At 41.6% G+C, this 13,698-nt stretch overlaps 1 protein-coding gene across 1 annotated transcript in view; it reads right to left on the minus strand.

Annotated features, from left to right (window-relative positions):
* Positions 1-1,366: 1,366 nt before the first annotated feature.
* The window catches only part of LOC111219574 (SRC kinase signaling inhibitor 1-like), a 63,042-nt gene continuing 50,710 nt past the window's right edge, over positions 1,367-13,698 (minus strand). Inside the window, exons 14-20 of the mRNA XM_022742293.1 lie at positions 11,464-11,761; positions 10,824-11,166; positions 10,582-10,724; positions 5,641-5,790; positions 5,406-5,507; positions 3,493-3,630; positions 1,367-1,459 (exon numbers count right to left, since the gene is read on the minus strand). Coding sequence (XP_022598014.1) covers positions 1,367-1,459; positions 3,493-3,630; positions 5,406-5,507; positions 5,641-5,790; positions 10,582-10,724; positions 10,824-11,166; positions 11,464-11,761 — 1,267 coding nt within the window. The remainder of the gene's footprint in view (positions 1,460-3,492; positions 3,631-5,405; positions 5,508-5,640; positions 5,791-10,581; positions 10,725-10,823; positions 11,167-11,463; positions 11,762-13,698) is intronic.

Below are 13,698 nucleotides of genomic sequence, written 5' to 3' on the forward strand. Positions count from 1 at the left end.
CTTACTGCCTCACTGCATAATTTTCCATTAGAGTTAGACAGAAATCAACATGTTTAGCATTAGTTTTGGCTCATATAAAGTATATACTGTATATATATATATATATATATATATATATATATACGCTCTTGACATACAGTGACTGCAGCCTGGGGCAACAATACAAATCCAGACTGCAGAAAGTTCAGATCCTGTGTTTTGTTGTTGCTGCAAATTTAAATAGCTGAAATGACAAATTTCAATGTCATAATAATTCTTTAAAGTAGGACTCAAAAAGTCAGATTTAAGTCTTAACTAAAGACGTAGCTGCTGCATTGAGCCACTGTGCGGGCAGTTACTGAATCCTTCACCCACAACAGAAATGACATAAATAAAGTAAAATCACAGGAACTAAGACGGCAGCTGATTCTAGTTTCTTATGGGTGAAATGTTTTGTTGTCCCACTGTTTTACTGCATCATGATTCTTTACATTAACTGTTAAACACGTGGCGTCATTAGACCCACAAGCCACGACACTGTCTGAACATAAACAGGCTGTCAAATGTATTTATATCTATCTGTGTTTAAATTACAGTATAAATGACACCATGGGGGCAATATGTAAGAGAAGGTGTTTCTGTATCATCGACACCTTGTTTGATGACATTATCACAAGCCGTGTCTTCACTATGTGAAAGTGACTTTAAGAAAAGCACGATTTAACCATTTGCTCTCAGGCTCTAACATGGTGAATTATTAAAAAGCAAATACAGGAAATGAGGTGGAAAAAATGATATGATTCTCAGACCAGTACAAGACACAACCAGCCCTGAATACTAATCCTCCTCGTCTCTCTGTCCAGATGGCTCTGACATGTGCTCAGTCGTGTTAGCCATGTGCTAACTGCTCTGTTAGGGCCAATGGGAGCTGTAGTCAAAGACACTGCCCTTCCTGATGCATGAACGTCTCTAAAGATGTCTGGGCCCGTGAGGATGAGCTGCTTTAAACTCTAAATAAACTCATAAATGATGCGTTGCATGTTTAATGGATGAATTCATTGATGGATGAAAACAGTCCTGAAGTTGCAGCTTGGTAACGGAGACGATGATTGCGGGTGAAACTGGTGTGAGCATTTAAGGTGCTCCCCCTGGATGTGTTATCATTTTCTCTTTCAGAGGATTTTCTGAAAGCTCTTTTTCTTTTTTCTTTTTTTTTTTAAACGACCGTGGCGAGGATGGGGATGCTCCCCTCAGCAGGTCGGGGGCCGCTTGGAGAGTCTGCAGGAGCAGATAAGACGAGCGGAGCCAGAGTTCAGCAGCCAAGTGCTGAGTTTAACCTCCGTTCACTCACACATACTCTTGAGCACTGAGCGGGTAATTTACATACTCAGCTCTGATTGGGCAGTTTATTACACCGCAGGACGAAGTAGCTCTTCTCCTGGGTGAGGGCTCGGATTCTTATTCTAGTCCTGGTAGGTTGCTAAAGCCACAGAGAGTTTAGAAACCGTTGATCACAGGAGAGTCAAAACAAGCGGGGCTGGTTTTGCGCAGGTTGCTGCTGCCTCTCGGAAGAGGACATCTGTAGACTCTCTTAACTTGTGTAACACACTGTGACCAGATTCTTTTCAATTCAATTTTCTTTATTTCTATATAAGTGCTATATTATATCTTTGTTTTTATATTTTGTCCTGTATCTATGACTGTTTACATAAAGCGATTGTGTGTTTTGTTGCATAGTGTTGGCTGTAATGACTGAAATCTGTGTATTTGCATCTTTATCTTGAGCTTGTGTTTGTATTAATACATTAGGTTGTATTATTAGTGTTGCATTTACCTGCACATTGACTGCAGATGGAAATTACCTAGTGGCTAAATTTGGTGTAACACATTTCTTCTCCTTGTATGAGATTTTTTTGTCCAAAATAATAAAAGTAATAAAATAAAATAAATTGAGACCATTATTCAACGGTCTCAATTCAATTCACCTCCAGTGTTTGAGTCTGTGTGTGTGGACGGCCGGGTTAGAGGAGATCATAATAATAATAATAATTCAAATTTTATAAGCAACTGAAAACTAATTTTGAAATTTAATCACCATGGAAAACTTAATATGTGAATTAAAGCCAAAACAATTAAATTGACAACTATTTTGAAAATTGATGAAATATCTAATTTCCAAAAATTCCAAACATTGTCTGGTTCCAGTGACTCAGCTGTGAGGTTTTGGTCTTAAATGAGCAATTTGGAGACGTCATCTTGTAATTTAAGAAATATATATATAATATATATATGAATCAATTGATCAAGAAAATCTGAACTTCCTTACTTGATTGATTCTGTTTCATCACACTTGATTATTGTTGGTGTCCTGGATGTTCAAGAGTGAATTTTGGAATTTCATCGGTACAAATTGATTAATATGAAAACAGTCACAATATAGCTGTTTGATAAATGAGTTCATTGAACTTAAGGTTTTCGAAATTGCACAAGTTGGACCTTGGAGATTTCAAAGAAAGAAATTCAATCAATGTAATTTCACACAGATGGTTTTCAAATCAAAATATCCAACTGCTAGAAATTGAGTGGTATTAAATTTCATAATTAGGTATATAGTTGCAGGTAATGTTCAGATCCTTGCTGCATTTCTTTTTTCCCCACTGCTCTTCCATTACAATGCTCCGCTCTCTTTTCCCTCCTTTAAACTTCTTTATTGCACATTAAACTGAAAAGCTGAAAACTGTTTCTTCAGGTCACCTTGCTCCTTGTGCTTCTCTCTTGTTATCTTGCATAATAAGTCGTAGCATTAGAGCTGTTAAAAGGCAGTTCTCAGAAAGCTAGTGTAATGTATTGGCCTGTTGGCTGGAATGTGTCAGGCTGTTCAATACCAGCCACACTGACGTACTACAACACTGTGCAGCTAACTCTGCTGCATCGCTGTCTGCTAACCTCGAGATTTAAAGGATAGGTAATACAAAAAGAGCAGCATGTGGTAATTATCGGATGAATAGAACGAGAGATGGGGGGGGGGGTCAGAGAGAGAAAACATGGCTGGATCATGGTGAAATATCATCACTTTGACCTTGAGATATGAAATCATTCCGTGGCATTATTGGAGATTATGTCGCACAATGGAGGCAAAGGGTGTATCTGGATAGATCTGACTATTATAATAAAGCTAGTTTAATCAGTCACAAGCACCACCAAAGACCTTCCTCAGGAAATCAAAACATCGACAGACTCGTACGACAAAAACTTGATCTCTAAGCAAGCTAGGTTAGATCCAGTAACTCAAAGGTCAAAACACACATCAAGAACTGGTAAAAATCAAGGTTTCTGTAGATAGTTCCCCCTCTGGTTTTTGGGTAATCTCATATTGTCTGCTGGTAGGGCCTATACAGTTTCTCTCATCTTGCAGAAGTCGCGGGGAGGGAGGGGGGGACTTCCTTTGAAGTGACAGCAGAGAGGAGAGGCAGACGGAGCATCAGAGGTGGAGGTTTTTTAGAAGTGGAATACCTGCTGCTGGCCCTGGACTTTGGGGAAATCCTCTTTCTGCTTGCGGGTTTTGGGCCTCTCCAGGCTGCTTTGCTGAAGGTGTTTGAGCCTAGCTGCGACGGTGGGGCCCTTCGTTGGCCCCGGAGAGTTGCTGCTGTTCTGTGGGAGCCAAGAGAGAGCAGGTATTAACAAACGTCTCATTTGAGTTTGACTTAATTTTACAGTGAATGCTCAAAACCGCCATTCTCTCATCATCACACATTCCGAAAATGTACACTACAGCCAACCGGGCTAATGATTGCTCTGATTTGTTGCATTTTATTTCTCTATTTGTTCTTGAGCAAATAAATAAACAAAGTAAAGAAATGTTTCAGACAGCCCCTGTGGTGTCCGGTTACCATTCATGAATCCCTAAGCAGCACGCGCACTGAAGAAGAAAACGCTCTACTGTGGAAAATGTCGTTTTAATGACCAACATTAGAAAGAGACGTAGTTTTATTCTGCTAACATTAATCACTGCTGACAAGAACTTTACAGATAAAACAGTGACCTAAATGCTTTAAGTGAATAAAAACAGGCTCTGAATTTAAAACACCTGCAGGAGGAAAATAGATTCTTTCAGAGAGTCTGTCTGCAGCTCTGAACCTGAAATCCCCCCCCCCCTCCCCTCCCTGTCCTTTATTTTGACAGCTACCTGCTTAGCGCCGTTGTGCGATAATTCCAACAAAAACAAGACCTCTTTACTCAGCTCAGTGTGTCACCAGAGCTGTCAGGAGGTGCGCTCGCTGTTCACAAAACTAAATACGTCATCTGCCTCGGTCCATGCTGACTCACTGCACATCGCACCGTCAGTTACGAGGTTGTACGTCTACATGGCGGTGGCGGCGGCGGCGGCGGCGGTTAACTGAGAGGATGAAACAAACGCTCACTGCAAGATTCTCAAACAAAGATCATCATGCAAATGTTCACAGCTCTCAGAGAGGAGGCAGAAACTCAGTCAGCAGGAGAGGAAGTGTTAAAAAGGTTGGAAAGAGAAGTTCAGTACCTCACTGCATCACATCTGATATAATGTAAACACATTATATATATTGGGTTTTTTTAATATTCCGCTTTTCTGTTAAAAATTTATTTGAAAATTTTCAAATAAACATTTAATGTTTATAAAGATATATAAAAGTACGTATAATGTTGTAACTGAGGTTTTTGTTTTGTAAATGTGTTACCTGCAGACACATGATAGATTTTCTGATTATTGATGGCGGATCCCTTCTTCAAACCATTTCAATGTACAGCAAGCAATGACGGACAAAATCCATGGTCCAAAAACACATTCAAAAGTCAAATGAAGTCTCTGATTTGTCTCTGTTAGACAAATCAAATAAGGATGTTCTTTATTATTTGTTTAGGGATCGGAGCGCCCGCCTTGAAAAAATGTGAACACAGCTTTTAAATTCTTTTCATTAAACTCTTCATTTTGACATCTACACTCCATTTACACCTGGCATCAACACACAGTCTGTATCTGGATGAGGAGACATGTAGTTGAGATAGTTAAAGGCAGTAACTCTACTGTGGCTGAGAATCCAGATAACATGAATACATGTTAATACCAGGTATAAATGTAAAAGATCCAAGGATTGGATGTCAACGTATCCAGGTGCACATCACATGTCAACACCCGCTGTAAACGGAGGATATTTTAAAACTTGATTTTCCTTGACTGACGAGCTCTGTGGTGGATACGCAGCTCTCTGCTACCTGTGATTAACCTGACATCTGACTTCTTCATGTTCAGTTTGATTTCTATCCTGAATATAGATGTTGACACTTTTTAGAGGTTAGAAAGACTTGAGTAAAGAAGCGAATAAAAAAGGGAAAGGAGGGCAGAGAAGTCCAGAGGTGTGGCAGAGGGCTGCTGTGAGTTTTACATTTACCTTTCTGCCCAAGGACCCGAGGGTGCAGCGAGGGGCGGGGGAGGCCTTTGGCAGGATGCTGTACCGTTTACTATAATCTGTTACAGGCGTTCTCTGAAATATCTTTGATCCGTGGTGGTTGTGTGAGAGAGTGCGGCAGAGACATGTTATCACACTGACTTCATGGCAAATGAAAAGAAACAAAAAAAAAAAGAAATCAGCAGCGTTCATTTATCAGTGCTCGATGGTGTCTCACCTCCAGCTCAGCGATGATCTTCTCTTCATCGTCGTCGTCTTGAATCGCGGACGCCGCGATCACGGGCGGGGTCGAGGCGGGTCGAGGGGTGTCGGAGGGGGTCCGCCTCAGCTTCACAAGAGTTTTGGGCATGTCAGCGTCGTCCTCCATCTCCAAGGCAGAAATATAAACATTAAAACCTCTTCAAAGTGACCTGTTACTGCACAGTTCACATGTAAACAACACTGAGAGGAGCCGTCGCCTCAGATCTTGTAATTTGCATTTCACAGTTTCCTACAGCATTTTACAGTCAAAAGAAATGTTGACATTTTCATGAACTATAATCTTATGCTTCAGTGAAAACAAGCAGCACTGCATCCCACAGCAAAGGTTATGTAATTAATGAGGGAGCTCACCAGGTTTAATCACAGCAGGAGGAGGCTAAAATATTATTGATGGATAGGCAAAAAAATTATATCCGTCAATTTTATTTATTTATTTAGTAAAGCTCCATATTTTCCTCTTCTTTTGTGTTTTATTTGAAGTGTTGATCCATAAGAAGATATATTTGTGGTTTTAAGAACCAAAAACCATCTCAATGTAGTTTTACATCTCCTCTCTCAGGCTTCTCTCTGGAACTCTAGTAACAACAGATCAGTCAGCCAATCAGAAGAGAGGAGGCTCTGTTCCTCTCTGCTGATTGGCTGACTGTTTTCTGAGTGATCTAATAAAATTATAGCAGATTTCAGGTAAACACTCAGAGAAACCAAATCCTGTAAGGATGATGGGTCCAGGTGGGCGGGGCTTGGGGTGTGGCTGAGAGCAGTGACTGCTTTGTTGTGACATCACCAAGTTCCACAAGTCCTGACGGCTGGTTTAAGGCTCAGTGTCTGAATACAGGCTGTGTGCATTTCTCTGTGGACTGAGGCTTTGATACTTTCACAGTATTAATATAGAACCTAGACCTGATCTATAATCAATCAACACATGGATATCTACCTTTAGACTATATGGACTTTAATTATTTTTCAGGGCGATTTGGCAGGAGAGAGATGTGAGTGTTTTGATCTTTAACTGACATTGCAGATCGTCAGATTTTCCAGGATCAGCTCTGGTTCTTGGAATCGTGAAGCATCAACCCGTCGCTGTAGTGTTCAAAGCGGACCAGAGAGCAGGGATGAGATATAAGAAGCCTGTTTTCCACTAATGGCTTTGTAGATAAATAAATATCTGACGTCCCTCAGACAGCGAAGGCCGACCAGCGTTATCATAAAGAAGGCAGTGGTGAGGGTTTTTAATTATCTGCTGCCGTCTGCAGTGTTGGAATTTCAGCTGGTAATTACGTCCGGTAATGCGGCGCACGGCTGCACACAAGGGACCACACGCTCAAGACTGAAACTTTAGGTGATGCTTGTTATCCCTCAGTGCAACAAATCCGTCAGTGGAGGAGACAGTACAGTCATTTCTCAGACACTTGTTGAATAGTAGCATCTTCTTTCCCTGCAGCTTCCTCCTCTTCATCCACAGCTGGCTGGTTTCACACAGCCGTGTAAAAGTGAAGTGTTAACGATACACAAACAAATGCTACTTATAAGTAATGGTTGAGCCTAATGAGCTGTTTGTTACAAACTCAGCTGAATTCTTGTGAGACTGTGAGACTGAGGCAGAGCAGCCCCTCCTCCTCTCACCTGCAGCACCTGTAGATCAGGTGTTTCTTCACATCAGCAGCAGAGGGAGGAGGAGAGGAGAGGATAAAGGACTTACTGTAAAAGACCTGCATCTTTCAGGTGACTGTTAAATGAATCTGACTGTATGTTAAGTCAGGGGTCACAGTCTGAGACTGTGGACCGCCCCTCAGACAAACCTTGGAAAAAGGCGCCACTCACTCCACCATAGTTTACTTGCTTTGTTTCGCTCAATTACTGGATGTCTATGGGATTATGATTATGTCATTTGATCTCATAGACACGCAACAATTTAGCCACGAGAGGCTAATAGTGCAGTTTGACATAACTTGAGACTAAATACATAAAAGAGGTCTGTCCTGAGGCTTTTATTAGTTTATGACCCCAAACTACTGTATCTCTGAACTGTCTCTTTCACCAAACCACACACATTTAGGCTCATTTACATGATCTCCCTTTGATAATTAATGTAATAACTTATAATATGTTTCACTTCCACCTCCAGAAAAATAATATTGTATCTGTTTCTTCTTCACATTTTTGCATTTGTAGATCAGTGTTAGTGGTTATTGTGTATGAATATTAATAACTTTATTTAAATAGCACCTTTAAAAGCAGAGTTTGTAAAAGAGGGGAGGTGTAATAAGGTATAGCTTCAGCCTGCAGCTTTTCAACCAATATTCTTATTCTTTATTTCTATGTATTTATTATGTACAAATACTAATAAGAATCAAAATAAATTTAACAGAGTTTACAAAGTGCTGCAGTGTTGTATCACCCACAACAAGAACAGATAATTATTGGTTATTGTTATCAGCTCTGAATTTCTCTTGCGTAAAGATTAATCGATATGTATTATATAGTGGTTGTGTAGCAACTTGATACAACCACATTCCTCGTGGGTCTCATGGGTACTGAGGTAAATGCACTCAAACAGCATCATTAAGAAGGTAAACAACACACAGTCAGCAGCATTTTAGTAAAACATCCAGCCCAGTGTGTCACTGCCTGAGTTTCCTGATGTTGGTGTGGCAGAAGAGCCTGCACTGCAGGAAGCTTCAAGTCAGTTTTTATTTATAGAGCGCGCAGAAGCGAGCTCACCTACGAAGTATTTACATTAACGGCAACATAATGTGGCTGTGACTCCATGAAACATGAAGACGACGACCAAGGGAGTCATTTATCTTTGGTAAAATGTCAGAGAAACATAGTTAAAGCAACTTCCACCTATGATCTCTGTTCAAGGAGTTTCCATCTACGTCAGTGTCTAGTTAACCAAGGATGGGTCACATCAACAACAACAACAACAAAGAATCCAATCAGTGCCTCTGTGGCTGGATCGACAGTTAAGGGCACAGGACAAGGGGCGGACTTATTGACAGAGAAGCTGGAAGTAAACAAGAAGAGCTTAATGATGAGCGGGAAGATATGTGAGTTGATGATCTGCTATAAAAATAATAAATGAAAATAATGACTTAAAAAGAGGAGAAACATGTACAAAGGTTCAGGGTTATACTTCCAGCCAGGCTGCAGTTGTTTGGCAGATTTCTCAGACCTCAGACTGAATGAACTTTGTGTGGATGAACTGCAGAAAAAAAAAAAAAAAACCTAAGAAGAACTACTTGACACTGTTCAATCAAAATTGGCTGAGGTCCTTGAGGAAGGTTTTCATCATCTTGTTAGAGCAACACCTGGAAGATTCCAGGCTGCTCCGGAGACTGAAGTGAATTTTCTGCACAGACAGAGATCAGGGAGGATTTAGAGCCGTAGCAGCTTGTTTTTAAACCAAACCTCCACCAACAGGAAGATCACTCTGCTGTACACGACAGTCTGGCTTCTTAACATGTGGGTCAGAATCAAACTTGTGTCATAAAGCGTGTTTCTGAATCCCGACGTACGATCACTAAGACTGTTTGAAGGTGAAGCTGCGCACCTTCATCACCTGGAGGCTCAACCTGACTGAACATCACAGCTTTTTAAATCATATTTTGAATCGGCAGGAAGCTCCATGTGAGAGTTAGAGTGACTCTGTCCAACTTCAGCATTAACAAAATCAGGTGCGCACCCTCTTTCTTTGGTGTTTCATTGATAGGCCACAACACCTCCAGAGGACTCTATGGTGGCGTCCCAGGTGCACCCCCCCTCTGCTTTCACCCCTCCCGCTGGCTGCTGGTCATCCTGCCGCCCAGCTCTTTTCTTTTGGTTTGATCCAGAGCCAGTTGCCGGACAGCTCCTCTGCCAGGGAGTTGATAGCCTGCCGGAGGGCCTGTCCTCGGATTCCCCCCCCCGCCCTTTCAGCAGCCTGGTGGTTGACATGGCTACAAAACCCCTGCAGATCAACCTTCATCCTCCAATCCCAGGCTTTCTTCTTTCCTTGTAGTTACCATTATTTATTTATTCTTAAAAAAATGTTCTATTGATATTGCAATAATCATCATCTTTACGCCATGATAATATCGTGACAGCCCATGCAGCAGCTGCACTTCACGCTGTGATTCACCTGAACTAGATGCAAAATCACTTCTTGAAACTCAGCTGAGCTCACGTGACTCAGTGACTCACTGTCATAATGACTGAAGCTGCTGGTTACTATGTGTTTATCTAAAGGCTCTGCAGTTCATTCGCTCACAACTCACAAACAGTCAGAGTTTTAATGGAGAGCTAATGAGGCGTCCAGCAGCAAACGTGGCTTCATTTCCAAGACCTGGGCTTAAACCAGGCGCTGATCTGGGCTTGGATCATCTTTACTTACAATTTCAGAAGCTAAATCATTACAGCTTTTATTACACAGTTGCAGCTAATAATTATTTTCATTATTGGTTAATCTGCTGATTATTTTATCAATTTATCAATGAACCATTTTGCCTTCAAAATGTGAGAAAAAGTGAAAAATTGCTATTTCCGAGAGCCCACGGTCATAAACCCAGAGATATTCAAACATAGACACTTCAGACGTTTAGCTTCTTTTCCATCACACAACAACATCAGGAGGGATCTGATTGGATCCAGATTCATCCTGCAGCATCACAACGGGTCAACACACACGAGGAAGAAGGAGACCTGCAGCAGATGGTCTGACCTCCACAGAGTCCTGATCTCAGCATCATGGAGTCAAGTCTGGGATCACATGAATCGTCTCAGCTCTAATTACATCTTTTGTTTAAATGATAAACTTCTCATAATAATCAGAGTAAGTAGCCAGGTAGTCTATAAAACAATGACATTCATATAAGGGACTTTAAAATCAACCCTCCTCCTGGACCTGAGAATTTCTCACCTTCAGATTCTTGGTGGTGACGATGACTTCTCCGGTGCGGTTGGTGGTGAGGCCGTGTGCCGACGGGAAGCTTCGCCGTGGTGGGGGCGGGGGCGGAGACTTGGAGGGCTTCTCTGTGCGGTACCTGGCCACACTGAGGTCCACTGCAGACAGAAGACCACGCTTCACTGTAAAACTCTGCAGCGTGAACCTTGTTTTTACCACGACAAGTTCAATGAACAGATTTTACCGCATACACTCACCTGACCCTCGATGTGAACCGCCCCCCTCCATACTGTTGAGCTTCTGGGCTGCCAGCTGCACTTTGCCAGGCTGCTGGTCCCCGCTGGGTGTGGGGGTTGTGGTTGTGGTGGCTGTTGTCCCGATGGTCCCAGCTGCAGGAGAAGTAGCTGTAGTGGAAGTTATTGGGATGGTGATCTGGGGCTTGGGGGGCACTGCCGGCTTGTTGATGTGCCTGGCGGCGAAGTCCAGGTCCGGGATGGCCTTCATCAGCTCGGCCTGGGTCTCTTCCAGCAGGCGATTGATGTCCTGGGCGCTGAACTGGGTCAGGCTGGCACGCTTCTCCTCCCAGTCGCGCTCTGCCGCCTGACACATATACAGATACAGTACATGTGAGTGATAAGATGCACGCAGATCACAAACAGGCACAAACGCATTCATGCTGTGTTCTCTTGTATTACACGGACAAATGGATGATAACCAGGCTGCTGCTGTGGGTGTGCACACGGTGTCAATGAGAACTTTAAACACCGTCACATGCTGTTTTAAATGTAAATGAATATTTGCCATCTGGTTAATACTGACATATTTACACTGCTGTATAATGCGCATTCAGTGTTAGATTATACACAACAATACGATCCATAATCAGCAGCTGATTACCAGTCTGACTTCGGCCGACACAGACTTATCAGCAGGACGCCGACTCGGCAGCTCGTCCAGGACCCGGTTTCTGAAGGTCATGGAAGGCTGGATGTCCTGCTCGGGGCCCGAGGTGTCCGCGTCGCCGGCGGACACAGGCATCCAGTTGGCCAGGCCGGCGCTGGTGCTCAGGTCGGTGAGGCTGAGGGGGGGGCTGTTCAGGATGTCCAGGTCCGAGCTGCGACTCGTGTCCTCCGCCCGCTTCTGTGCTTGGCTGGAGACGTCCTCGGGGCTCTTCCACACGCCCTCCGTGACTTGTCTGTACATATAGGAGGGATACAAAACACTACAATACACACAGGACACCGTCAAGGTCCTAGACTGTGTTAGAAAAGCAATCTGGATACTACCAGACACAGATGAAATACAGTCAATTTGCCACAAAAATTCAAGTTTATCTAATCAATTCACTTATTAGAGCTGGAACTAACACTAATTTGAATTTTAGAGTCAACAGTGAAGAGACAGGAAATTAGAGGAGAGAGAGATGGGAACAAATGGTCAGCGTCTTTGAGCACAGTGGCCCAGGAATCATTATTTTTAAGATATTAAGCTACAATGATGCAAAAATTCACGTGGACTAATAAACTGATCGGAACTACATTCAAATGTTTGTGATATGGACAGAAGTTTATACTAAAATATTTTCCATCTACAAGCTGGCATGGACTTCATTACCAAATTTCTTGACATCAGAAAATAGTACAATATGTTTAAAAAAAAAAGAAAAAAAAAAAAAGTTAAGATTGTATTTGTTTACACAATGAATAGTATGGAACATTATGACTTTCTTGTTTAAAGGAATTTAATGTTTGTTAAGTTTTCTGAAATGGATACAGGAGCTATTTCATCCCACTTATTTATATTTATTTATCTTTTTTTTTGTCACTTAGCAGATTGAATTGTGAAAAGTTTTCTTTTCTCAGTTATTAAGAAATTAAATTATCAAATGGAGCTCTTGTGTGTATTAGATTTGGGTTGGTGTTGGTTGTTGTGCGCCACAGGGCTTGTGCTGTGTATTGTGAGTCTCACTGTGAGTATGAATGATATGGATGTGTATTGATGTTGATCTGTTGTCATGGAAGAATCGTTTATGAATCTAAGGGGACCCCAGGTAGAGTAGCCACTGTTACAACACAGTGGCTAATGGGGATCTAACTAAATAAATTAATACAAGCTACAACACTGTACGATTTGATTATATAATTTTACAGAATTAGAATGATGCAACTGTGAAAGACAATAATAATAATAATAATACATTTTATCCATAAGCACCTTTCCAGGCACCTTACAACACACAGGAAGAGAAATCAAATACACAAAAGCAACAGACAGTAATCCAACAAGGCATATAATACAAAATAAGTTGAATAAATATAATTAGATAATACAAATATGACTGTATAGAATAGTAGTGCTGGAGTCAAAGAATAGGTGTGTGTGTGAAGGTGTGTTTTGAGGTGGGAGTTAATATTACAAGCAGCTAATTTTGATTCTATTTCTTTTCTTCTTTTTTCTTTATTTCCATTTTATTCCATTTTATCCTCGCAGCCAGACTGTCGGAGTCCTCTCATGCAGAACATGATTCTGCTGTTTTACACTTTGTTTTCAGCCATTGTCATTCACTTCACACTGAATAAGACAGAGGGTGTCAAACCTATTTGAGTATTATTTTGCCTCAGACCAAAATGTGTCCTCGGCACAGGAGGTCGAAAAGAATTAAAACACGTCATACGACTCTTCTGCTGCAGTCTTCCAACCAGCCACATGACTTATAGATCAGTTATAGATACAAACTTAGCCTTCGGGATAATAAAAACAAAGTGGTTTACATGTCACAGAGCTGAAACTCAGGTCGTGTATCAGCATTAAAAAAGAAACATTTCAAACAGAGGCCGACACAGAGGTGGATTTTAAAGAAGTAAAGAAGTTCCTTTGATGAAATAATCATCTCTCTGATGAACTCTCTCTGACCAGAACATCACTATCAACTGCCTCAGCATCACTAACAGGAACTGTTGCTCTCTGATGTGTCTCTCAGTATTCAGGCAGAACCTGTTCCTGCAGGACTAACAGGTAATTATTTAGTGTCTGATGCTACGCTCGTACGTCAGAAATCATTAAATTTCTGCTTTTAATCTCTTTAATCTTAATCTTCAAGAAGTTATCCCTGGAAATCCTTTGTAGAATCTG

Source organism: Seriola dumerili, unplaced genomic scaffold (genome assembly GCF_002260705.1).
Source record: "Seriola dumerili isolate Sdu_G_001 unplaced genomic scaffold, Sdu_1.0 BDQW01000068.1, whole genome shotgun sequence".
Lineage (NCBI taxonomy): Eukaryota > Metazoa > Chordata > Actinopteri > Carangiformes > Carangidae > Seriola > Seriola dumerili.